This window comes from Eulemur rufifrons, chromosome 21, assembly GCF_041146395.1.
Source record: "Eulemur rufifrons isolate Redbay chromosome 21, OSU_ERuf_1, whole genome shotgun sequence".
Taxonomy (NCBI): Eukaryota; Metazoa; Chordata; class Mammalia; order Primates; family Lemuridae; genus Eulemur; species Eulemur rufifrons.
This window is the reverse complement of record NC_091003.1, coordinates 20,366,057-20,393,877: the sequence shown is the minus strand read 5'-3', so window position 1 is coordinate 20,393,877 and position 27,821 is coordinate 20,366,057. Positions and strand designations below refer to the sequence as shown.

Below are 27,821 nucleotides of genomic sequence, written 5' to 3'. Positions count from 1 at the left end.
TGTTGCTTTGGCTGGTGGGGAACACTGGGGCTTCAGTTGTTAGGAGGTGATAGATGTGCCTGAACAAAGAGGTGCGTCTCTGAAGAGGGAGGAAGCTGTATGGTAAATAATGATCTCATATACCTTCAGCTCTTCAGTTGACAAAGCACCTGAATGCACTGGGCCTCACAACACCCCGTACTGAAGACGGGGAAGGATTCATGCCCAAGGCAGAGTCGAGGGCAGCACTCTGGGAGATGCCCACTGGTCTGGGCAGATGTGGGATCCAATCCCAGGTCTTGAGTTGGATGCGGGTCTCATTCTCGCCTTTGTGCTGTCCCTCCTTGGCTGTGCCTACTTGCGTAGCTATTGGGATGTGGTCATTTTAGTCACCAGTGGCCTAGATGGCTTTATTCAAGGGGTGATCTTCCAACTCCTGTGTCCATAGACTGTGTCTGCAGTCCCTGGCCACCTCTCTCCTGGGGTTGTGCTGGACATACATGGATGCTAACAGGGTTACGGCCTAACATGATCCAGGGGTTGGCACATGGGCAATAGTGATCGTGTCTGATTCTTGGGCGTGTTCACGTGACTTGTGACCTGACCATGGGGCAGTAGGACACAGGTGGTGTTTTGGTGGGGAGGGGACAGGAGGACTTTGGGGCCCATCCTGGGGCATTAAAGTAGTACAGCCAGCAGGGCTCAGGGCTGAGTGCACCAGATGCCTCAGGGGAGAACATGAGGTTGAGAAAGCATCAAAACAGAGGAGACCCTAAGCTTGCCACATTTCACGAGCTGCCGCCCAATAGTTCTGAGGACAGGAGGGAGAGCAGCTGTTTATTCTACGCAATGTGACAAGCACTTTCCACCAGTGACTAGTCCTGTAGCATAGCGATGCTGTCGTCATCCCCACTTTGCAGGGGAGAAAGTTGAGGGTCAGCTGGGTGACAAGACTTGCCCAGGGAACACACTGTAAGTGGTGGGGCTGGCTTGCAAGCCCATGTCTGTGTGAATGGCAGGCCCCTGTTGGTAAGACCTGCTGTATTCTGCCCGAGTCATGAGTTTAGAGCTGGAGGAATTTAAAGCTGAGATATTTATGTGGTGACTTCTAAGTTCCAGGCACTGCACTAGGCATTTGGGATACAAGGCTGAGTACAACCCTCTTCCTAATGAGCACAATATAGCAGGAAATTATAAATTGGAAAGTAATTACAAGCTGATGGGACATGTGCTTATCCTAGGGGCTTGTACAAATGCTGGGAGTACAGAAATGAAGGGGGTTAATTCTACCCGAGGGAGCCAGAGAGAGCATCGTAGATGAGGTAACTATGGAATGGGCGTTGAAGGATGAATAGGAGTTCATTTATCAGAGAAGGGGTAATTACAACAGAGAAGAGGATTCCAGGTGGAGGGATGGTAGGAACAAAGGCACAGAGGCATAAAAGAACAGGGCGTGTTTGGGTGCAGGGTGTGGGCGGTGGAAAGGAAAGAACCTCAGCAGGTGGGTTGGGAAAGACGGTGAAGGACTTGATATGACAAACCACAAAGCATGGACTGTGGGCAATGGGGAGCCACCGAAGGCTTTCAAGCAGGGAATGACATGATCAGATTAAAGAGATTCCTCCTTGGATGCTTTGTGGAAAACGGATTGGAGGGCAGGGTGGATCGAAGGGAGGAACACAGTTTAAGACTACAAGAACCCTTAGGAGATGATGACGATGATGATGAAGATGAAATTTACAAAAAGAGGATCGAGGGTGGGGGGGAAAGACGCAAGAGATTGTATTGATGAGATACTTGAAGCCCAGGGAAGGGACCTGGGCTAAATTATAAATTGTTCCCATGCTGGGCTTATTTGGATGCAAAGCCCAGTGGCCACTTGAGAAGTTTCAGAGTCTGGTTTTCCTATTTCTGCAATCACATGGGCTAGTGGACTGAGAAGAAATATGAGCTGCATTTCCATTTAAATTAAAATAAGACATGTCAAAGGTGGCTTGATAATCACTGGCTGGAACAATGGCCCTCTGATGTGGGAAGTGTAGTGTCGGTATATGCGGCGCAGATAATTTTTGCATTTGAGACTTAATTATGTTGATATAATTATTCCCCTGTCAGGAAAATTGGGTGGCACAGATATGTCATATTTGTGCTTGGGCAGAAAAATGAAATGCCTTCTTTTTTTTCTTTTATCAGAAAGCAATTTGGGTGGGTGGCTCTGGGAAGTCGGGAGCAAGGCGTTTGGGATTCAGCCCACTTCAGGGTGTCTGTATGCAGCTGGGAGTCTCAGGAAGCCCTTGCTGGGTGTTGACTTTGAGAAGGGCGGAGTCCCATGACAGCCCTTCTTCACCCCTTTCTGAAGATACCGCATCAGAGGTCACAGGCCAGAGGGGATTTTTAAGGCTGGGAAAACTACAAGCCCCAGTTACAGCTGTGAAATTTTAAAAATTGCAAACCTTGTGACTCAAAGACCCAAGGCAGAATTGCTCACCCTCTCCCACCCCATCTCCATCCCGATGGCCTGGGAGACCCTCAGTCACATTCTCCTTCCATGTGAGGATCCTGAGGGGTCTGTACCTCCCACTCATCCCCATCCACCAGGGGAGACTTAGGACCCCATGAATGAAGTACAAAACCCCCTCCTCACCATTGAAACCCCAATCCCTGGCACCATTACTGCTCCAGTTGTTGCAGTGATGTCCAGGCCGAAACAGCCCACCTAACGTGGACGAAACAGAGAGAGAGGTGTGCTTTCTATTAATACTAGAGAGAGGACCTAGGTTGGAAACACCCAGGTTCTAGTTATTTCTCTGCCACCATGTGACCAAGTGACCTTGATCAGTTCTACTCTAAGACTCAGTTTTGGCCCCTGGTGCCTGATATATGTGTCCACAGACGCTCATGAGATATGTGGATGTACGTCCCAATACAGGGGTCTTAGACTTCCTGCAGGCAAACTCTTTATCCTCAATAGCTCAAGTTGCCTCGATGTTAACTTTCCAGAAATCTACATCGGCCTTCAGGCAACAGCACAGGACATTTTAAAACAATCAGCTTGAAAAATTAGAAGAGGAAGGAAAGATTGCAAGCAGGTGCCTGCAGCTGCAAGCCCTTCTGCCTCAAGACTGCAGAGAATCCCAGCAGGGAAAACTGGGTAGTGTAGAGTTCCAGAGTTTTCTGTTTGGCCGCATAGCTAGCTCCATTCTGCCTTTAACATAAAACCATTTTTACCTGAGTGTGTGTTAAGTAGATATATCTATACATACATGCAGAAATGAACACAGGGTAGGAATCCACCAACATATTCATTAAGAGTGGTTGTCCCCACGTAACAGACTTAAGGGTGATTTTAACGGGGTTTTATTGCCAAATTTTCCAAATTCTCTATAGTGAACCCCATTAGAATCAGAAAACCAAAGCCATCATGTTCAAAAGAGACAGAAAAGACCATGTGGTGCTTTATTAGTTTGCTAGGGCTGTTGTAACAAAGTGGGTGGCTTAAAACAACACAAATGTCTTGTCTCACAATTCTGGAGGCTGGAGGTCCAAAAAATCAGTGTGTCAGCGGGGCCGTGCTCCCTTCAAAGGCTCTAGGGAAGAATCAGTTCCATGCCTGCCTCCTGGTTGCTGGTGGTCTGCCGGCAGTCTTTGATGTTCCTTGGTTTATAGATACATCACTCCAGTCCTCAATATTCATGTGATGTTCTCCCTGTGTTCTTCACACACTCTTCCATTTCTGTGTGTCTCTGTGTCCAAATTTCCCTTCTTATGAGGACACCAGTCATACTGGATTAGCGCCCTTCCTAGTGACTTCATTTTTACTTGCTCACCTCTATAAAGACCCTTATCTCCAAATACAGTGACATTCTAAGGAACTGGGGATTAGGATTTTGACCTGTCTTTTCCGGGGGGCACAATTCAACCCATAAACAGCTGGGTCCCAAGAAATGGGAGGAAGGTCAGAGTGGCCACAGGGTCCTCCTTTGTGGGTGTGGGAGTCAATGGCCACCGGGTCTAACTGTGAAGAACTTATAATGTCACCATGGTGGCCAGCCTCCAAGATGGTCCCCAACAATCTTTGTCTCTGCCCCTCACAGCCTGTGTTGTCCTCTTGTATACTGTACAGAGTTGATCTGTGTGACCTATAGATTGTGTCCATGGTCGTGGGACGTCCCTTCTGAGGCTAGGTTATAAAAGACATTTGGCGACTGCCTTGTTCTCTCGTGGATCTCTCGCTGTGGGAAAACCAGCCGCCATGTCATGACGACTCGCAAGCCACTCAGTGGGAGACCCTCGAGGCAGAGAACCGAGGCCTCCAGCCAATAGCTGTGTCACTGGGCCTGCTCAAGAGGGCACCCTCCAGCCCCAGTGAAGCCTTCAGACACCCATAGTCCCGGCTGGCATGTTGGTTATGATGTCACGAGAGATCCTGCATTCATTTCCTATTGCTGCTACAGCAAATGACCACAAACACAGTAGCTTAAAACAACAAAGATTTATTCTTTTATAATTCTAGCGGTCAGACATCCAAAATGAGTCATTAGGGATGAAAAATAAAGGTGTTATCAGGATTGATTCCTTCTGGAGGCCCCATGGGACAATCTGTTCCAGCCTCTTTCGGCTTCCACAGGCCGCCATCTTTTCTGGGCTCCTGGCTGCGTCACTCCAATCTCTGCTTCGACCTCCACATTGCTGGTTTCCCCCCTGTAAGACTCCCCCCCTTTCTCTTATAAGGACCTTTGTGATTATATTTAGGGCCCAGCTGGATAATCCACCTCAAGGTCCTTAACTTAATAATATCTGTAAGTTGCCCTTTGCATATAAGCTAACATATCACGTGTTCCAGGATTAGGAGAGGGGCATCTTTGGGAGGCCTGTATTCAGCCTCCCAGGGACTTTGAGCCAGAACCATCCCGACAAGCCCCTCCTGAATTCTCAACCTACAAAAACCACGAGCGCTAATAAATGATATTTGACATTTCAAAACACTAGGTGTTGAAGCAATTTGTTATGTAGCAATGAATAACCGATACAGAAGAGGGATCTGTAATCCAGCACTTGATTCTATAGCCCTTGAAAATCGTAATTCTGAACGTCTTATAACTTCTTTCTCGAAAGACATACATAGAACATGTGCAAATCTTCTAAGTGAACAGTTCGGTGAATCTGTACAAACAGAAAGCGCCGTGGTCTGTCTTCAGTAATGAAGCCGGGATTGACGCTGGATGTTTCATGCTCTGTATCCGTCATTCTGCCTGTTCACTCTCAGATGCATGCTCACCCCTCCTCTGCTCTGCTGTATAATTGCAGAAAAAAGGTTTCCTGTTTCTTGCCTTCTGGAAGGTTTGGCCAATGAAAGACAGTGATGGACAATTCAAGGGAAAAGGAGGAGGGAAGCCAGGATATTTCTCCTTTTCTGGCTCTGCCTTGGGGCACCCCTGGAAGCAGTTGTATTCCCTTCTAATTCTCGGTCCCATCGGGGATCCCCCTCCTCCTTGAAGCTGGCTTCCGCTGGGCGGCACAGTGGAAGTCCCACCTCCCCCTGGACGCCCCAGCTTCTCTGCTTTCCTTCCTGGCCCCAGGCTGGCAGTGCCTTCCCACTGTTGCTAATCTCTCCCAGCTCCTCAACTTTTCCATCACCTGTGTAATAAATTCCCTGTATTAAATTCTCTTGGTTGAATGGCCTAGAGTGGTTTCTATTTTCCTGAGGCATTGTGTAAAATCCTTCTAGCTTCAACAAAAAAATGGAACAGATTCTTAGACTTCATTTTCTGCAAAATACGGTTGTCCTCACTATACAATACCTGTAGCCTTCGTATTGTCTGAGTCTTAGAAAGAAGGAAATAGGAACAGTTGCTGTATACCAACTACCTGCTGCTGCGTTAGGTGTGCTGGGTGCACTCAGGTTTTCATTCCTTCATTTGATTCCTTCTAACAACCTTTTTTTGGGGAATAATACTGTCATTTTAGCAGATTAAAAACTGAAAGAAAGAAAGGATTTAGTGGCTCTGCAAAATGCGCATGGTTGCTCAGGTGCCTCATCTGCTGCTTGTCTGTGGCATTGTGAGCAGTTTGCATCTTTTCCCCTCCTGCCCTTCAGGGTCCCTTTTTAAGTGCAATTAGCTTCAGCCTCACTCAGTTTCATGGAGCACTCGCCAATTTGCAAGCAGAAATAAACCTCCAGAATCAACCAATTATTGTAGCTGTCTTCTTTGAGGATTTGGAAGCCATTTCCGGGGGGATTGGGGTTGTTTAAACCAGAGTTAGGAATTCGGGTTGATGCTGGCAGGTGAAGCATGGGGCAGCACTGGGAGGGAGGAAGCACCCAGTTTAGTGGTTCAGAGAATGGACTCCAGCCCCTGATTGCTTCAGTCTGTGCGGTGATTGATTGGACATGCCTGCCGTGGGTGAAGAAAAGGCTGAGAGGCAACATGTAAGGTTTTGCTGACCCTTTAGAAATGTGAAGGCCTGGCTTGAATCTGTCTGTCACTTTCTAGCTGTGTGACTTTGGGATCTTTGGTGAGTCTCTCTGCGGTCATTATCACATCATAAAAATAGAATAAAACAATGAATTTGCAGGATAATTATAAAGAAAGGACCTTGTGGAGCGATGACCACATTCTCCCCAGTCCTTATTCCGGCTGGAGGTTGGGCTCTTTTTTCGACCTTAAATATGAGAATTTGATGCCTACTTTTTAGGTTTTCTAAGGGCCACCTCAACCCTTTCCCAAAATGAGACTGAGCGCTGCCTGCAGATGCTCCCCCATTGCCACTGTGGCCTTGGGGCTCTTGCCAGGACACAGGACACAGGGCTCTTATTTCCCAACCCCCTACCCCAGCCTCATTTCCCCCAGGCCAGTGACCTGCAGACAATTTGAATGAAGCAATGGCAGTTCCTCCTCCCTCACCTCCAGAGATGCGGCCATCCTTGGATGAAGCAGAAACAATGAGAGGCGAAGGAGAGAAGAGCCGGAGTCAGGAGCCCTGAGCTTAACTCTAGGTCATTTCTTGGTTGCATGTCCCGAGGCAAATGAGTTAACCTCTGTGAGCCTCAGCCTGCTCATCTGTACAATGGGGATAATGAGGCTGCCAGGACTACTTCTCAGCACTGAGCAGGTGGACGGGGTGGGGAGGTTGCTCATTGTAGTGTCAGAGAGGAATAAAATCGGGTATTTTCTAACTTTCCGATGATAAAGGTAATTCATATTCATTACAGAGAATCTGTAGAAGTGTAAAAAGGAAAGTAAAAATCGCCCGATATCTCAGCACCCAGAGATAATAACCATTGCTACTGCTTCATTGCAGTAATCTCAACTTACTTTTTATGTGTTTCTGTGATACTTGATTCTGAAGGGTTTTATAAAGATTAAGTGAGAGAAGACATTTTGTACATTTAGCAGAGAGCCTGTGCACGTGAGAAATATAAGTAAATGTATTCACTTCTTAAGTAATTCAACAAATATTTATTAAGCATTTACTAAGTATGCAAAAATACTTGCTGGGCTTTCATCACGTATTAGGGGTGTTTTGGATTGTCTGATGTATAGTATAGATGATGTGGTACATGTGAAACTCAACCCCATTTGTTTTTTAAGTTGAAGCAGGAAAGGCTTGCTGATTACACAAATTCTAATAAATATGTACTTAACATTTATTAAGTAAGCTATGTGTCAGACACTGGGAACATTTGGGTGTGTAACTATACGCACACGTGCACACATTCACACATATACATATTTATATATATGTATTTATAACAGCGTATGTGTGTGTAATTTTCTTCAGCCCCAGGCTCTGTGACACTGTTTCTTCTACTTGTCTTTACTACATCAGAAGAAAATAACAAGACAAATTTTCATCAAGTTTCGAAAGTGTTTTGAAATAGTCTGAGCTACAGTATAAATTGCGTGGCACATGTGAAATTAACTTCTGAGGGGCCTCGGGAGACACCCCAAGATGTTTGAAAGGCAACCTCTAGAGGCCTCAGAAATTGACGCGGGAGAGTCTTGTTCATTTGCAGACAGGGAAGGGTCCTCTGATGATTGAGATGCGCTGGGCAGAGAAAACAAACAACAAACAACAGTTTTAAATATTAGCCTCTAATTGAACATCACAAGAGGAGATGATTTTAATTGCAGACATTAATTATCGTATGAACCGCTTCCCCCACGGGCAACTCTATGCGGTGTGCTCCAGGGGGAGTAGCGGGGAGTAGCTGGGATTGTGATTGTCTCAAGCGGTGCTGGGGAGGTCAAGTAGCATTTTATGTACATGCCATGTATCATTGTATTTATCTCTGTATGCGTGACACAGAGAATATCTGTATATGATATATGCATCATATATATTAGGTATGCATTAATGAGTGTGTGTAATACCCTGTCTTTCCTTCATTCACCACTAACAGTCATAGAATAACACCATGCATTCCATCCCCAAGCATATATTGAGTGCCTGCTGTGTTCCAGACACTGGCAATACAGATGAGGTTCCTGCAACCACGCCTAGATCAATGCTGGCGCATAGTAGATGCTCAATAAGTGTTTATGAATGAATATAGGTATGAATGAATAGTACAGGAATATATAATACATACTAGGATGTTTGGATGTTGAGTGTCTATCACAGTGTGTATATCACTGCATGGCAGTTTCACATTAGTCTGAGCATATGGTATATTTCTTAGTGGGTTTCCGCTATATATACATCTAACTATCTAAATGGTTTTACATCCAATTTCCCCCACCTCCCAAATTCATCTCCATGCTCCGAGTCTCTAAAGAGAGCTAACAACAGAGAAGACCAAGCTCACGCCTGGCCTCAAAACACAGCCTCATTTGCATGGAGCAGCCATGAGCCAACCCCAAGCGTTACTAGTCAGGTGTAATCATTGCTTCCCAGACCAAGTCCTGTTCTGTGGAGGGTGCAGGAAGGCCAGGTGCCCAGGCCAGAGAGGGGGTACCTCCTCTGTGCCCCCTTCTGCTCATACATCCCCCTCCATGACTCCTGGGGGGTCTCTGGCTGGAGCCTTGTTTTATCTGCCCCAGGCAGGAGACAGTTTGGGGCTCGGCATCCATTTAGCCTAATGACTTGGTCTCTGCAATCAGCAGACTCCATTTGGTTTTCAAGTTGAAGCAGGAAAGAAAGATTTGCTGATTGCTGATTACACAGACACTACATTTCTCAAATCCCTCTCCTCGGGGTGCTCCCACTGAGTGCGATGCACATCCCTGGCAGATGGAGGATGGGATGCAGAGAGCAGGGGCGCACGGTGGAGGGTGAGGGGTGGTGGCAAGTCCTTGAACTTGGTCCTTGATCCACGTACTCTCGTCTATTGACGGCTTCCTTATTCTCACCTCTTCTCATTCTGTCTGGCTAACTCACCTCCTACACTGCCCTTGTTTTCCGTCATGTCTTTTCTCTGCAGGATGGTGAAAAAGCTTTGGAGCCGGAGTCCTGCATTCCAATCTCAGTGATGTGGGGATGACTCTGCCCTTTCTGAGGCTCCTCATTGTCCACCAAGAGTTAAATGACAGCAGTGCCACCATTGGTTAAGGCTGTCCACTCTGCCAAGCTCAGTTACTCCTCACAACAGCGTTATGAAGGAGGGTCTAATACTGTCCCTATTTTACCAATGAGACAACTGGGGGTCAGAGAGGTTAAGTAACTTGCTGAAGGTCACACAGCAGAGCTGGGATTCGAGCCCAGGCAGCCGGGCTCCAGAGCCTACTTTCACTTTCCTGATATTATGGACTTGACTCATTTCAGGGCCCAATTTCCTCCACTCACCTGCTTAGTCCCAGCCCCGATGCACCCACCCCAGAGGCCCAGGGCCTGCCTCTGTGCCTCTCCTCCATCCACCGGGAGGCTCCCTGAGGGTGTAGACTTTAGACCTTTGCTGCTCCTGCAGGACACTGGCCTGGGAAAGGTTCATCCAAACGAAACTGGGAGGGGACGTCTGGTGCTCTTTTCTCCTGTCTTGGAACCCAGGACCTAGACGCTCAGCTCAGCTTTGTGATTCGCCAGCCGTGTAACCTTGGACAGGTCATTTTGCTGCTCTGGCCCTCGGTTTCCTCGTCTCTCACGTGGGCAGGACATTCTTTCAGCCAATGTGTGCAGGATCCAGTGTCCTTAACACAGGCCTCAGACCTGGGGACCCCTGATAGGACCTACGGCAGCGATCCGGATGTCTCAGCCTCGGCGTCCCACAGAGACACGGGTGCCGCGTCTCCTGGGAGAAGGTGGCTGAATCCCAGGGATCATCGTCCTGGCCCCCTAGGAAGGAGCTGAGTGCGGGCAAATGTTCCCATAAGCTGCTGGGATTTTGTGCCCCGCCATTTTCAAGGTGCACGTATGAGCTGACATGCTTGGCATCCTGGGGTGAGCACCCCCTCTCTGTCCCTCCCTGTCCTTTATTTCCTCTGACAGCCCGCTGGCCTCCAGCCTGGGGGCCCCTGGCTCAGACCGTCTCCCACCTTGTCAGGACCGAGCTGGCGATTTCACAGTTGGCAGCTTCAATCAACCGCAATGTACCGCCAGCCACTTCCCAGGCGACGGTTCCCCTCCTCACCGCCCCTTCCCTCTCCCGGCAGCTCGGCATGGCCCCAGGGCGGGCTCAGTCTCTCCCTCTCTCTCTCAAATCAGAAAAGACTCAAAATTATTTGAAAAGCAGAGACTTACAATAACATGAGTAGACAAGCAAATCTGCAGAGAGCTGAACGTGTCCCTATGATGGGGAGCCGCCACGGTCCTCGCTGACTTCCCCTGGGGGTGCACTCTTAGCCCCAGAGAGATCCCGGGACTGGGAGCTGGGAAGACCCAGGCTCTGTTCCTTACTTGCCCTGAGCAGCCTCACCAGCCTTAGTGTCCTCATCTACAGAATAAAGAAAAAATGACCACAGGGTCAGAGAGGGGCTATGAGCCATTCATGGTCACAGAGCCAGAGAGTTCAATGGGGAGTTAGGAATTGCAGTGATTTCTGACCCAAAAACAAACTTTACATACTTAGAACCGCTTAAAAGAAAAATCGCATCCATAATCACACTTCACCCCCACCCATAAATACTCTCAACTCTCCAAGCATGTGTGTGTGTGTGTGTGTGTGTGTGTGTGTGTTATTTGCAAAGACTCAGGCATGATATTCCTCTGCTCTGTTCTGTTTGCTTCACATTGGTTCACAGAAGCATTCCACGCTGCCACAATTCTTATTTCTAATGTTAATGTCTGCCTAATAGCATCAAAGTGACACGCTGTGATTTCCCTAACCATTCCCAATTGCTCCGTGATGAGGCAGCTTTCAGCTTCTCCCTGTCGTCAACAGCATCCTCGGATGCAGAGCTGTGCTCTGCCTTTTGATTTAGCCCCCGTAGGATTAATTCCCTAGAAGATGGGATTCTGGGTTTAACCCAGAATTTCAGACTCAGCACTACTGACATTTGGGCCAGGTAATTCTTTGTGGTAGGGGCTGTCCTACATATTGTAGGGTGCTGAGCTACACCCTTGGCCTCTATTCACTAGATGCCAGTAGTATTCCCCAAGTTGGAGACAACCAAAAATGTCTCCAGACATCACCAAATGTCCCCTGGGGGTAGCGAAATTACCCTCAGTTGACAGTCATTACATTAAAGGGCAGGGGTGCATGGAATAGGTTGCAAATGCAAGTCAGAGACTTCCCTGGGTCTAGACAAAGTCCAATGAGGGCAGTAGCAGAGAGTATTGAGCACTGCGAATGAGCACTAAGAGGGAGTCAGATGTACTGAGCTCGAGGTCTGGCACTGCCATGAAGTCTTCACTTCTCAGTGCCTCGGTTCCTCATCTGTGAAACGGGAGCAAGAACAGTCACTCACCTGCCAGGCTTGTGAGGTGTAAGTGAAGTCACGAGCGTAAAACACTCAACAGCGCTGGCCACAGACAGCACCTGACAAATGCCTGTTGTCTTTGCCTGCCCTGGTGGGAGCCCCGCGGGGGTTTCCATCTCTGCCTTTGCTGTTGCTGAGGAGAAAAAGGTGGGGCATCTAGGGCGCAGACTGAAAAGAACCATTCTTGTTTCTGTCCTCCTCCAACCTCCTGCACCAGATCCATCCCCAGGGGCTCTGCTTCCGAAACCAGCTTCTGTGACCCTTCTTGGTTCATACATACACTCGTCCATCCAGGATGGGCCGGGCCCTCCCCGTGTGCCCCGGCATGGTGGTGCAGATTCAGAGCGTGCTCCTAGGGTTGGACACACTGGGTGCAGCACCCCCTGCACGGGTGAGAGAGCTCTGTGTCCCTGGGCCGCGCCCTGGGACATCCATTCCCTCCTCTATAAAACACAGAGCATCTGGCTGAAGGTCTGATACTCCCATCTGCAGAGAGAGTCCCCCACGGAACACCCACCACGTCATAAGCACTCACTGGGCATCTGGCGCGGCCCAGGGTGTGTCCCCAGGGAATGTGTGGGTAGGTGAGTGGGGCTCTTGCCCAAGGCCAATGTGTGCCTGTGGTCTGTCCCCAGGAGAAGTATGTGGAGGAGCTCGCGGCAGTGAGGCAGACCCTCCAGACAGACCTGGAGACGTCGATCCGTCGGATTGCTGACCTGCAGGCAGCCTTGGAAGAGGTGGTGTCCAGTGACAGTGACACGGAGAGGTAACCTGCAAGGGACCGGGTGGGGCTGCACCCAGCACGTGGGCTGCACCCTGGGGTGCTCTGCAGGTCTTTAGCCAGGCTGAGGGCCACATCTGCTGGGAAACCCACAGGCATTCTGCAGACGGAGGGATCCCTGGCTTGCTTGGGGGAGGAGAGACGGGTTCCACTCCTTGGCACTGCTGAAATTGCCGGGCCCAGTCACCAAGCCTCTGGCAGGGCACTGCGGCTGGAACGTGGACTCCGGTGTGTGATCTTGGGCAAGTTCACGTCCATTATTGGTCTAATTCCCTCATCTTAAAGTGGACATAATAATCTTAGGATGAACCTCATGAAATTGCCAAGATTTGACCATTTTTGACCTTCCGACTGGAGATTTCATATTTTCAACATCCTGCCTACCTCATAGGGCTGTTAGTGAGGATTAATTGAGTTCACAGATGACTATGGCTTAGAACAGTGCTGGGGGATGTAAGTGTATATAAGTGAAAGCTATGTTTGTACGGAATAATGAGCATTATGTTACAAAGGCAATGGCTGATTCAAGGATGCAAGGTTGGGCTGGTGATTGGTGAGATCACCCAAGTTTAATGTCAGGGCCTCTCACCTTTCCCAGAAGATATGCTGTTTCCTGCCATCTTCACACAAGTCCCAAGCTGCCACAGGCCACAGGTGGGCTGCTGAGCTGGAAGGAGTTGGAGGTGTCCTAGCTGGGCACATGGGCTCACGCTGTCCAGCCTCTACAGATGGCCAAAGCATGCTGTTCCCAGGAGCTGCCTTTGTAGCCTTGTCTTGTTGCTTCTTGGGGAACCACAGCCTTGCCATGGCATCTCTGCCCTCATCCCAGCCACTATAGCTAAGCCTGGGCAGCAGGGAAGACGTTTTCTTTACATAGCTTTGCAATAAGGAACCTCCAGATGCTGTTCCCACCCAATGCCTACAAGCTGCCCCTGCACACACCTGAGCCGGCCAGATTGGAAACCAGTTTTTCCTGGTCTTCCTTTCTATGAAGGCTGGTTTGTGCTGCAGCGAGAACAAGGAAATGTCAGGTCTTTGTGTAGCCCTCTCTGTTTCCACATGAGGACCCTGACCTTGGGGAAGTTCAAGGTTGCACAGCAAATCTGCGTCGTACACTGAGTTAGACGCCAGATCTGCTGAGTTTCCTGCCCAGCCCTTTGCCACGCACGGCCCTATTAACAGGTGGGGGCAGGGGGCAGCTGCTGACCCTTGCAAGCTGTGGGTGTGGGACAAGCGAGGGAGCCAGAGAGGGTAACAAGCAGAGGGCTGGAGCCCGGGTTTGTTGAATTGCTGAGAAAGAGAGAGGGAGAAGAGCCCAGGAATGATCCTGCCTTTATGGAACCTGCATCCTGCTGGGTGTATCTGCGTGTCTGTGTGTCCATGAATAAACTGGACAGCCCTTGTTTAGCCAGTGGGAAGAACCAGACATCTATATTGACTGTATTACAGTTGACTGTGCCCAGTCAAGGGAAAAAAAAACTCTGGAAGGAAAACACACCAACATTCTAACACTGAGGGAAAGTGTTATGGGTGACAACTTTTTTTCTTCCAGTTTATTTGTATTTTATAAAATCTGTGCAATGACCATCCACACACATCTATGGCTGTACTAGTGCCCTCTTTAGGAGATTTTGTCCATATTAGTTGTGTACTTTATATGCATCTAATTTTAGAATGCGCATAGCCTTCCTCCCTTGGTGCAATCCTGGGCTGGTTGTAGCTGCTCACTGATTTGTAACGTCAGACTCTCCAGCAAACATGTTCATGCTCAGCACCAGCAAAATGAAGACCCAGTGGACCCTAAAACACCCTGTTCTTGCCTCTACATAAAGGGCTTCATCTAAAAAATCTTCATTTCGTTCAAAAGTGTCTTCCATGCACATTCCAAGTATCCCCACCCTTCCCTGCTAATTTGCACAGCTGCCAAACTGCTGGTAAAAGGGCAAATCCTGATGTTGCAGCTGCCTCCTAACTCGTCATTGCATTTAAGGCTCTCCCCCCCCACCCTTCACCTCTTCCTCCTGTTTCATTAGTGTCGTGGCAGAACTTACTGTAATTACAAACCCCTTTTGTCCCTATTACTTATTTGATGCTTAGACTGGTTTTTTCCATTCATAGAAATAACAGATCTTTCCCATTAATTATAATGGGGATGAATGGCTGTAAATAGTAATACCTTTGGCCAATGAGCAACATCTTTGAACCATTTTCAATTGCATAGCAAGAAATTGCTTTTCTCATAAACAATGAAAGTTTAAAAAAAAATAACAACCTTGGAAAGAGGCAGAGGGTGCATGCCTGGAGGGATGGGTGACAGGCTGGGAAGAAGGTGTGACAGGAAGCAAGGAACAGACCTCTCACCTGGAGAATGAGATCCTAGAGGTCAGAGAGGGTCACAGACATCCCTCCAGCCTCTGCTTACAAAGGAGCCTCTCTGGCCTTAAAGGGATCCTGCCCTCACCCTCACCCTGAAAGCAAACAGCTTTATTTGTGTCTGTGTCAGATGACAAGACTCATAGTCATCCTCTGTTCTGATCCACCTTTTCTAAGCTCCAGGCCCTAGCCACCCAGGAATCCAATCTGAATGTCTGAAGTCTTCCTCCCTGCTGGATCTCCAGTTTGCACACAGCACCTGGCTCGTAGCTGGAAGGGACCTCACCTGCATTTCAGGGTTGCTTTGAGATGTGCAATGACTACAGACCGCCAGGTCTAAAGAAATGCATCCTGTACCTGGAAAAATCCCATGCAATGTGTAGGATGATTGCATTGGAAGTAGGGGAAGAATCAGAGAGGACACAGGCTCTGCATTTCAACAAGCTTGATGGCCAGTTAGGGATCCAGTGGTTGATTTCTGCACGACCGTGAGAAAGTTATTCAACCTCTCTAAGCCTCAGTCTCTTCACCTGTAAGATGGGTTAGTAATAAGAAGTGAAGAAAAATGACTTCCTAGTGTAGTGCATTGCACATAGTAGGGGCTCAGCAGTTGCCAGTTGCATTCATTCATTCGTTTGATGAATTCTTGCTGAGCACCTGTTCCACGCCGGATGCTGTGTTAGGTGCTTGTGCTATTCCGCTTGCCTCTTGTTATCCTTGTGCTCCATCTCACAGATAAAGAGAGGCTGAACAACGTGCCTGAAGTCAGGCAGAAGTTAACATTCACAGCTGTGGCTGGAGCCCAGGGTTGTTGAATTGCTGAGGAACAGAGGGGGAGAAAGGCCCAGGAATGGTCCTGCCTTTATGGAACCTTCATCCCGATGGGTGTGCACATGTGTGTACGTGTGTGTGTGTGTGTGTGCATGAATGCCGTGAACACACTGACAAATAAAACCCGAGAATACAGCCAGAGTTACGAAGGCGGAGGACGTGGTGCTGCCAGGAACAGCAGGCCAGGTGGACGTGCCCCTCTGGGAGGAAGGCACCAGAGTTGAGAGCCACATGAGGAGAAGGAGGTGGCCCTGGGACGATCGGGACACAGTGAGTGAGCTCAGAGAGAGGCACGTTGTAGAAAGTGAAAGAAGATCGGTGTCCCCAAGTAAACGAGAGAGAAGCGACTGTCTTTCTCTCTTTTTCTCTTTCTCATTCCACCTTCCTCGCCTTCCTCCTTCCCTCTCTCCTCCCTTTCTCCTACCCTGGAAACAACCCACAGAAATGAACTGAGACCCCCAGTTGCTTCAAGTGCCCCAGAGCCCCAGGCAGGACCGGCTACATCATTTGTGGGGTCCGGTGTGAAGTGAAAACGTGGGTCTCCTTGTTCCAACGTTACTAAAAATTTCAAGATGGTGACAAAAGAGGCTTAAACCAAGCACGAGCCCTTCTGGGCCTGGGTGTCAAGCCCCTGAATCCATCCCTGACCCCAGCGTGGTTCTTGGGGAGCATGTCCTAGTTTTTGGCAGGGCTTGGTCCTGACATGCTGCCTCGCAACTTGGATCTGAGATGGAAACACAGCATAGATTTCAATAACATCACAGGAATGTGAAAACTGGGAAGAAATTGCCCACGGAGAAGTCACAACACATTTTCGAAGAACTGGTGTTGTACAAAGCATATTCTCTGGTTACAGTGCAATTTAATTGCTTATCAACCATAAAGAGAAGTATATGTGTTGCTGGGTTGTAAATCCACCGTCCAGAGCGGAACCCCCAGCTCCTGACCCGGTACCGGCCTGTATCCCCCCGAGCTGGCAACTCCACGTTGCCCTTCTCTCCTCATTATCTCACCACCTGGGACAGGAGGTTTGGATTGGAGCCTGAAGGGTCGGTCTCAGGTACTCCCGCAAACTGAGTTCTCAATTAGGATTCAAACCTACCCCAGCCAGGAGGGAGGGAGGTGGAGAGAAGGAGAGAGAGAGAGAGAGAGAGAGAGAGAGGCTTCAGCTGCAGGTGAGGTTCTTTGAGAGACTTGTTCAAATTACAAAAAGTCACATTTCCCCGTGTTGGGAATTAGATCTGAATGTAACAGGCCTTCCAGGCTGGAAATGCGGCTACGTGCTCGGAAAGCCAGGTGGGCTATGCGGCAGCATTTAAATATGCGCTCTCCTGCGTGAGGGCCCTGCGTTGGAACTTGGACCGTGGCGTCAACCTCCTTAGATTAATGGAGAAATGCTTTAAGCTGCTCCCCCAGGCCTGGAGCACGCTCATTACTCATAGAGGGAGGGATGTGTCGGCTGACAGACAGCTCCATCTATTCCTGGCCCAGGGGCTGCAGCTGTTCCATCTGTCGCCCTGGCTGGGGGCTGGGGAGGGTTGGGTGGGATGTGGCAAGGTCAACAGATGACCCTTGACTCTTGGGTCAGCTGAAAGTGCATCTGTTAGCTGGCCCAATCCGAGGCGAATGCTCTGGACAAGAGTCCCCTGTTGCCGTGTTGTATAAGTTGGATGTGTTCCAACATACATCCTTTTATAACCTGGCTAAAATTAGGCTGCAGGAGGACACGTAGAAAGATCTGGGTCTAACCAAAGATCGTGGTTGCCATGGAGGGTGTACTTCTGAGTTAATTTATTCAGTGGTGGGCCCAGGCTCTGGCCAGACTGGAAAGTTTCTCGCTACGTAGCAGGACAGTCTTTGGAACTGCCAACAGCTCTTTGCCTACAACACTCTTACCTTCTAGTTCGCCCCTCATGGGTGATAAGTGTGCCCCAGGCCTGGGAGGACACCTTAAAGCATTTCTCCATGAACCCAAGAAGGCTGATGCCGCAGTGCACGTTACAACGCAGGGCTTTAGTGCAGTGTAGCACCTGTTTAAATGATGCTGCGAAGGCTTTCTGAGCATGTTTCTAGCCCAAATACCCAACAAATGGGGTTCACAGGGAGTCAGGGGTCCAAGCTACCTTATCTATTTGGCATTACAGGAAATAATCATGACCGTAGTAATAGGTGCCCTTCCTTGAGGACTACCTTTTTGGTGTCCCTCGTCCTCGTAACAGCTCTCTGAGGTTATCATTCCCATTTGCAGATGAGGAAACCGGGACTCAGAGAAGTCAAGACACTTGCCCCAACCCACACAGTAAGTGATGGAGCCACGGTCTGATTCCAGGCTACCCCATCACCCACACTTCTAATGATCAAGCTCTGCTCTCACGTCAAATATACCCCTACTTCCTCCTTTCCCTTGTCCAGGTCTCTGCTTTCTGCCCAGTAATTGGCCTGTCATCATGGCGAACTTGTGTCTGTTACTCAGAGATGGGGCCAAACGTGAATTTATGTGTTACTGCCCAGGCAGTATTTGCATTTAGACTGGAGTTGCACGGCAAAGACCCACCCTTACGGAATACATCTGAAGACATTTCATTAATTATCTTGCTCATCATTAATTTCCCTTTTACAAATTCCAGGCACAAGTTCTTTTTTTTAAAAAAGCCACTTGCACCAAGTGAGAGAACCAGTGACCTCATGTCAAGCGATAAGTGTTCCAGGCCGAGCTGTGCCGCCAAATCGATCAGGACCAGGGACAGCTCACCTGCCCTTCCTGGCCTGTGCTTGCCTACTCAACCGATAATCATCTATGGCACCTTCTGTGTTAGGACAGGAGGTTCAGTAGGGAACAGGCAGACATGGACCTGCCTCATGGAGCTCGTAGCGCAGAGGTTCTTTCTTCACGTGGTGAAAGGGTCAATGGGTTTCAAACTTCCTGCTTATAATAGAACTCCTCCCTGCTTTTTTTTTTTTTTACACCAAAGTGAACTCTTATAGAAAATTCTAGGTTTGGATGGAGTGCAGCCATTCTCTGGTTGAAGTAAGAGAGGAAGGTTTGGAGCTAAGCCCTCCTCCTACGTCTCTCTTCCTGACCCCTTGATAGCCCCCGGGGGTCTCCCAGAACTTGAGGGCTCCATGGTCCATGGGGTACAAACTGCAGGACTTGCCAGGACCAAACACCCTTGACTTGTATAAAGTCAACATGGTGGTGATTTCTACCCGTCTGGTTTAATGCTCCTCAAGGGCAGACAGAACAAAACTCCTTCTGCTTCTGCCTGGAAGCCTTTCTTTACCCCCTGCCTTTAAGACTTTGTTCCAGACCAGCTCATGGTAAAGGTGTTAGATGCCTTCGGCATTTGCTCATACAATAAATGTGGGATATACTTTCAGAAACTCTTCTCAATCCAGCCCCTTTATTTTAAACAAACTCTATTTTGTTGAGACCTTCCCAAATGGTGGGTAATGTGTGGTCCAGGCTAGGTACCAGCCTTGGTCAGGGTAGTATTTCATCACAAGTGAACAATTAGATAGACCACCTGGCAGGTCTTGACTTCAGCCTTAGAAGTTCAGCACAAATTCAGCAAAACAAGCTCATGGGCAGAAGCAACGAGTGCACAGGTACTATAAAAGCGCAGGATTAATAAGCATGCATACCTGCATCTTTTCATTTGTCCTCATGGCTGGTTCTTTTCCAGAGTCACAAGCTTAGGAGGGAGTGATAATGATGGCTGATAAGCTTATATTTTTAGAGGATTTTCTCTTTAGCTTCTTCACCATTTTTTCTTACACATTGATAAAGAGTGTGACAGTTGTTAGCAGTGCAGCGTTGGGTCATGCCTGATGCCTTCTTGTTCAACACGCAAAATGTTGGCCTGGCAAACACAGATCTTCCCATTAATGTGGAAACAGCACGGAGATCAGCTGTTGTAGTGGAATCTGGCTGGAACAGGAAGGCAAACTCCAATTGAAGAGCTTAGCAAAGGGACGATTTACAAAGGTGTGGGCGTGGCATGGGGGAGCCCCAGAGGATGGGTGGTGCAGCACCCAGGGATAGATAGGGACAGCTAGGAGCAATAACTGCCGCTGGGCTGATGAGGGTGCAGTTGCCAGACTAGGGGGTCGGGGGAGAGAGAGAGAGAGAGCACTGTCTGCCAGGCAGAGTTCTGGCTTTTGGTTGAGGGATAGAGCCAGCCCAAGAAGTGGCAATAGAGAGCAATCCAGAAATCTAGGACAGTGAATACTCCAGCCTCCCGCTCTTCCCTCCTTCCCATCAGCTGCCAGCTGGATTCCCTGTTCCTGAGCCCAAGGAGAAGCCATGGGGACAGGGAGCCCACTGATGTGGTCCATACAGATCAGCCCCGGGCACATCGCAGGTGGAGAACTAGAGCCAGCATGGAGGAGTGGAGAGAGGATGCCCGGCACAGTTGGACACCACAGAGTGAATGAGTCTCTAGTGCTGGGGAAAAGCCCTTTAGAAGGGGGCAAATCTGAACACCGAGGCCACCCACGGGGCTCATATTCATGGAGCTGATTAGGATAAATAGTGGGCAAGAGTGACCAGCGTGTGCTTTGATTAGTTATTGGGCTATAAAGACATTCCTGTGTTCAGGACTGATGTTTAGACAAAGACTGATGTTTAGTCAAAGAATGTGAGGAAGTGTTCAAAATGTAAATAAGCCAGTGTGACTGTCTTCCAGTGAAACTTTGGCATATAAGGAAACATTGTCCCACATTCTTGGGATGAGGGATTAGCAAGTGGACATCTTTGGGAGCCATTATTCTGCCTCCCACAGGGTCATTCATAAAAGGTGCTTTTATTTCTATTTCAGGATCTTTCTCTTTAAAAGGGCTGATAGCAAACATTTAGCCTTTTGGGGCCACATGGGTTTTGTTGCAACTACTCTACTCGGTTGGTTGTAGTGCAAAAGAAGTCAATCTTTATTTATAAAAAATAGGTGGTGGGCTAGATTTGGCCCATGGTTATAGTTTACTGACCCCTCTACTATTGGATTTGCCAAGCGTTGTCTGAGAACTTCTGATCTGGCCGGCTTCGCCCTGGTGTGGAATGATGACTAAGACATATTCCTGGCCCAGGACGGGTGTTGCAGTCTGGTGGGGACAGATGCATGTAAATAGAAGCCCCTGGGGGTGACAGGTCTTTGAGGATGGGGGCCAAGGAACAGCGGGTGCATCCCTCAGAGAAAGCAACCAGGTCTTCTGAGGAAGGAATTGCCCAAATTCTAGCAGAGAATAAAGCTGTGAGGTCCCAGCCTGAGGACCCAGATTAAAATGATGTCTTAGGGACCTGAGATTTGTGGTTTGGCTGTCTGCACCCACACACTGGGAAATTCCACACCACTTAGGAGTATGAGTCTGGGAGTCAAAGCTGTGTGACTTTAGACAAGGGTATCAGGTTATCTCTAGAATGGAGACACATGGAGTGGGTAGGTGAAATTGTGTGTACAGCGTATTTGTTGAATGAAGGGATGATCTCTAAAGAATAGCTACTGTTGTCATTAGTTTCAGAGTTTCCCACAATGCCCTGGGAAGCTACCCTGCCCTAGGTCTGATTTGCTAACACTCACAAAAACATAAAGCAAATGCCCTGCTTGTCAGCAGTAACGATGCTATTAATAATAGCAGCATTCGTTGTACTAAAACAAGAGTAGCGGTAATGGTTGCTACCATTTAATTAGCACTATCTATTTGCCAGGAACCATGCTGAGATCTTTACAAGGGTTATGTCACTTACTGTGCTCCACAACTCTGGATGCAGGGCCCCATCATTAGCCACATTTTACGAAGGAGGACAGGAGGCTCAGAGAAAGCAAGTGACTTCCCTAAGAACACGCAGTGGCAAAGGTCGGAAGTGGGGCTCAAACCCAAGTCTGTCTGATGTGGCCACCATGTTCCCCAGCCCCCGGCAGCACAAGGGTGACAGATTCTTTCCTGTGCCTCTTTCTAGTGTCCAGACAGCAGTGGATCGCAGCAGTGGTGGCAGAAAAGAGATGTAAGTTAACCCCAAGGAGAACTGAGCAGCTTATAAGGGTGAGCCCTGGCTCTGTGTGTCCAGTTCGCAGAGGGAACACCCACATCTGCTTGGAGATTTATCAGCAATTCCCACGAGAGACTTCTGTCTCTGTGTTTGTAACAGAGAGCACTAGGGACATATGACTGAACTCTCCAGCTCCTTTTGAGAGAAGCCCATGCCTTATCATGACACTGTCCTCAAACACCTTCCATGACTCCCCATTGCTCCAGAATAGACTTTTCACACTGACATTGGTGTCTTGCCCATGGTGACCCTTACCTCTCTCTCCAACTGGGATTCCTACTTTCCATATTGCTTATGCCCTGACTTTTATGACTTCCAAACCTATGTGCACACTGTCCTTTCCACCTAAAATTCCTTCCTCCCATCCCTGCGTGGCCAAGCCCTAACCTTCAAAGCAGATGTAGCTCAACTTCCACTGCTTGGTGCCTTCCAGAAGCAAATCAAGGCTCTCTCCTATTACCCACAGAACCCACCTCCTGTCCCTCTCCATAGCATTAATAATTTCTCCTTTATTTTATGGTTATTTATATAGATGGAGTCTTGAAGGCGGGGTCAATGTTAAGTTCATGTATACAGTTCACCTTCCCTGATGGCTGGCATACATAGAGTATCCTATAAAAAAAAAACCCGGCCGGGCGTGGTGGCTCACACCTGTAATCCTAGCACTCTGGGAGGCCGAGGCAGGTGGATTGTTTGAGCTCAGGAGTTCAAGACCAGCCTGAGCAAGAGTGAGACCCCCATCTCTACTAAAAATAGAAAGAAATTATATGGATAGCTAAAAATATATATAGAAAAAATGAGCAGGGCATGGTGGCACATGTCTGTAGTCCCAGCTACTTGGGAGGCTGAGGCAGGAGGATCGCTTGAGCCCAGGAGTTTGAGGTTGCTGTGAGCTAGGCTGATGCCATGGCACTCCAGCCCGGGCAAAAGAGTGAGACTCTGTCTCAAAGAAAAAAAAAACCATATATATACACACATGGACTCATAGATAAATATAAATATATAAATACACACACACATATATATAATGCTGAGTGAGTATGTCCACCAGAAAATGATTACTGAGTATGTACCTGGGCTTCTGCTTCTCTCCCCATGATGCTTTCATGGAGTAAAGTCCCTGTTTACAAAGACATTCCAGGTAAGGTAAGAAAGGAGTTAAGACCTTCACACTTGACATATTCCATGAACATATCATTTGCTATGAAATTCAATGCCAAGTTTTACCCCCAAATTGGAGAGGCCTTTAGGCAGTCCCTTACTCCCCAAGGAAGAGTGCAGTGGTTAACTGCATGGGCACTGGAATAAAAAAGAACAGGGTTTGCATCCCAGCTTCACCGCTGACTAGCTGGGTGACCTTGTCCAAGACCCCAGTTGGCCTCTCCAAATCCTGCTGTTCCCATCTGTATAATGGGGCAGCACAGAGCTCCCCACTCTCAGGGATGGTGAGTGAAGTTAAGCGTGTAGAGCACTCGGTGGTACAATGCCTGGCTTATTATGGGGTGGATATCTAATTGCCGCTACTGTGGCTGTCACTGTGTTGACAGTGCCCTGCATTCTGGTTCCAGGGATAACGTCTCCATGCTCAGCTCCCAGCCCGAGGGCAGTCTGCAGTCCTGGCTGAGCTGTACCCTGTCGCTGGCCACAGACACCATGAGGACCCCCTCTCGACAGTCAGCCTCCGGCAGTCACATCCTCAGCCCCAGGTAAGAGTATCTTTCTGCTGCCGCTGGATTGCCAGTAGCTCGAAGAATCTCAGAATTGGCAGGTTGTCGTACAAGTCTTTCATTTTCGCTGGCCTAGGCAAGGGACAAGGGTGGTCCTGACAGTTTGAGGTATGACCTTGCCACTTCCTAGCACTGTGACTTTAGGCAGGTCACTTACTGTCTCTGAGTCTCCACTTCCTCGTCTGCAAAACATGGAACGTAATTGTGTTTACTGACCCAAATGGTTAAAGTGATGACGATCTAATACAGTCCTTCCAAAGCATAATTTTCCAGGTGACTTTAAGTAGCACAGGGTGAACATTTTTTAAAAAATAATAATAGTTATGATAGTTGCCGTCTATGGAAGGCAAGTCACACTGGTTTTCCATTTGTGGATAGTAACGAGTTTAAAATTTTCTTTATAAATATATTCACTTAAGGTTTTTTTTTTTTTTTTTTCAAGTGGGGAGTCATTATAAAGAAAGTTAGGCTGGAAGAGTTCTTATTTGGAGATTTTAGCTTTATTTAATTTTTAGTTTTATGTAATTTTGTAATTTCTCTACCAAAGAAGGAGATGAATTCTGTCACGGCCTGAGACGGGACCCTCACGGATCTACAGGATTGCTGGCAATACGTTGCCCCAACAAACAGGCTTTGGGATGCACCCTTAGTTGCGTGACTTAAATCCGTCTTCCCTCTTGCTTTTTCAGCTTCATGTCTCTGAGCTCCCTGAGTTTTCCTTTTCAAGGGCCGTCCTCTTGTAATTAGGAGTTAATGGCCATAAGTCAGAAATTATGGATTAAGCAGATGCATAATTAAGATGAAATGCACACTGCCTGTGTGATAACAGAAGGACCAATGTGATCAGACGGAAGGGAAAAAAACCGCAGACTAACAGAGCAAACCCAGACAACCCCTTCCTGACTTGGAACGTGTTTGCTCTGAGGCAGGGTTTGTCTCTGCCGGAGGAAGGGGGGGTGGGAGTTCACGGTCACCTTTTGGGCATATTATTCGGCAAATGGCAAGTGTCTGGCACGTGTCTGCAGACAATCTTAGGCTGAAAGATTTGATGTCGAAAATACCAAACGCAGGCTCCAAGAATGGGGTGCATCTGGGGAGTTAATTAAAGCAAGATTATCTGATTGCGGCTCTTAATTAAAAAACAAAGGTCTGTATGAAGGAAGCCTCATGTCCTCTGTGCACCCCAAATGATGACGACCTTTTCTCTTCTGGTAACTAAATATCTTTGTATTTCCTTGTCTGCCAGCGGCAGTGGCAGAACTGGAGGCGGCCAGAGCAGAACGTGAATGCGCGTTAACCTAATATCCACGTTTCACAGTCAGAATTATATTAAGGTGCATGAGAAGGGTCCTTAACCTAAGAAATTGTACCCCGAGTTGTGTGGCACCTGTTTCAATGGAGATGAGCGGTGGTTTCAGTGCATGATCTGAAGTTGGAACGTGTGGCTTGCAATCCTTTATTTGCATATCTGGAGCTGTGTGATTTGGGGCAAGTTGCTTAACTTCTCTGTTGGTGTTTTCTCATGTGCAAATCAGAGTTGGTATCAGGGGTAATGTGTTGGTGCACACATCGTTCTTTACTCAGAGCCTGGTACCTAGAAATAGCTCAAAGAATCAGCCGCTTTACCTGCATTTAGTATCTATGTGATGCCCGGAGGAATCCCAGGAGGCAGATGTCATTACCCATGTGTTACAGAAGAGGAATCTGAGACCCGGAGAAGGGGGAGCGATTGATCTATTCACAGATGGTCTGACCCAAGTTCCCGCAGCTGCCCCTCAGGCAGGGTGGGGCTTCAGCACCCAAGGCAGCCCCCTCCAGGGTCCATCCCTCCTCTCCCTACCCTCTCCCCTTCCAAGTCCTCGGGCATGTACAGCTGCAGTTCAGAGTGGAAGTAGGAAGTAAGGCAGATGCACGTTTGTAAGAAGGGACTCCTTGTCTATCTTCACGTCTGTGTCCCCAGGGCTGGTTCACAGTTGGTGCTCAATAAATGTTTGTTGAGTGAATAACTAACCAGATCGCAACAAAGTTTGAGCAGAAATATTTACTGTATTTAGTCACAACTCCACAATGACTGTGGCTCAGAGAGGGTTGGTAATTCATTCAATGTCACACAGTAGCTAAGCGGAAGAACCAGGATCTGAATGCAGGTTTGAATCCCTTTAAAACTTCTCTTTGTTTTTGTCACATTACCATGGCTCTCTGATGTTTATCCAGGGGGTAGGACACTCACCTGGCAAAGTTTACTGGCAAAATCTGACCTGTTTATTAATACTAACACTGCTTAAGGATTATTATTCAACATTTAGCCAGAATATATTTACTGAGTGCCACACCCCATGGCATTGTGACCTGAGACTTTTGAAGCCCTTCCTCTGAATATGTCTATAATATGAAGACTCTAGACATTCTGAGTCGGAAAGGACCACTGGGATTATCTAGTGCAACTTGCTCATTAGATAGATGGGAAAAATTAACATCTACACAGGGAAATATCGCCCAAATTTATAGTAAGGACAGACCCAGAGCTCAGGTGCCTTGACTTCTACCTTTTTTTAGTTGCACAAGTAATCTATGACTACTTCCCCTCTTCGAGAACTTAAAATATAACAGAAAGCTAAATTCCCCTGGCCACCACCCTGTTCTTCCTCCCTTCCCAAAGGGATCCCTCAGTTTGGTTTATAGCCTTCCACATCTTTCTAATTTTCATAAACATATATACGTACTTGTAGCAAATACATAGCATATTTGTAGGCTTTTAAAAACAGAAATGGTATGATACTATGTTACGTATATTATGCTATTCATAAATTTTTACAATGTGCTTCTTTCCCTTAGCAACATACCTTGGAGATCTTTCCTTACCAGTATGCATGGATCTATCTCAGTTTCTGTAATTCCTGCAACAGGTGCCATGCTGTATTTAACTATAGTCTTCTTATCTCACTTTTAAGTGCTTTCTAGATATTTGCCATTAACATACCAGGCTTCAAAAAACAAACACAGGTCCTTAAGGACATGGGTTAATAATTCTCTGGGTCAAAGGGCATTTGCATTTTAAATTTGAATAGATGTTGCCAATCCTCCCAGTGTCCTTTCTGCTAGGAGACCCTGCATGACAGCTGAGAATAGGACTCTTGTCTCCATATAACCTGGCACACGGTAATGCCCAATAAATGAGCCTCTTGGATATTTCCAATTTGACTGAGGAAGAAGGTCATGCTCAAAACAGAAGAGAGGGAGCAAGCAGTCGTCTGCCAACAAAATAAAAGCATTCCCAGTATTATTTATAAGGGGATGTCAACTCAGGAGAAATACACCTAAAGCGTCATGATTTACAGCCCAGGAATCTTTGCCGCGGCCGCTGATAAATAAATGTAAGCGCTTCCAGAGACGGAGACACTAAATTACCTTTGCGTCCCCCAGAGAGGGAGGGTGTGGGCTTGGTGGTGGCAGCAGTCACACTTTGTTCAGGGGTCTCTCTTGGCATCTGGCCACAGGTGGTGGCAGGGCTGTCGGGGGGGGGGGGGGGGGCGGTGAGCTCACCTCGGCCCCTGCCTCGTGCCTGGCCTCTCCTTCCCACCCTCCAGGGCCATCGTCCTGCGGAATAGAGTGTGCAAGTGACCGCACTCTCCTGGTTTCCTTCTTGTCCTCACAGTGCACCAGGCTTCCCAAGCACGGCCCGAGCCCCATTTCATTCCAGACCCTCACCCCCATGCCCAACAGAGCCCCAGCCTCGGCCACCCGGGCAGCACTGCAGGGTCCCCTGCTGACGGCCATTGCGGGACACAGCTGTCCAGATTGCCGCTGTTGTCTTTTCTTGTTACTGCTCTCATTTTACTGGGCAATTATTCCAAACCATCCTGACTCTCCTTCCGCCCCTCCTCACACCCTCAGGAGGCGTCTCAACTCCTCTTTCATCCAAAGCAAAATAAGAAATGGCCTCAACTTCTGCTGTGACATCTGTAAATTCATTTTCTCTCTGGCCCCATCTTCCCACTGGTCTCAGAAGATGAGGTCTGCTCCTGCCCTGTCCGAGGCTAATTCATATCCAAGCCCTCTTTCCTCCTAAAACACTCCGAGCCATGCAGGGTCCCCTCTCTCTCCTGTGTCCTCAACTTCCTTTGTGCCAGTTCTTCCCGATTACAAACACCTTGCGGTCCTCGCCATGCTAACTCCATCCTCGCCCATCACCTTGCTGTCCTATTGAGTTATTGCTTTTCCTTCCCTTTAAA

General features: G+C 48.1%; 1 protein-coding gene across 1 annotated transcript in view; it reads left to right on the top strand.

Moving 5' to 3' along the window:
- The window catches only part of MYO18B (myosin XVIIIB), a 231,417-nt gene that overhangs the window by 187,279 nt on the left and 16,317 nt on the right, over positions 1 to 27,821 (top strand). Inside the window, exons 39-41 of the mRNA XM_069497098.1 lie at positions 12,470 to 12,600; positions 21,773 to 21,817; positions 23,431 to 23,568. Coding sequence (XP_069353199.1) covers positions 12,470 to 12,600; positions 21,773 to 21,817; positions 23,431 to 23,568 — 314 coding nt within the window. The remainder of the gene's footprint in view (positions 1 to 12,469; positions 12,601 to 21,772; positions 21,818 to 23,430; positions 23,569 to 27,821) is intronic.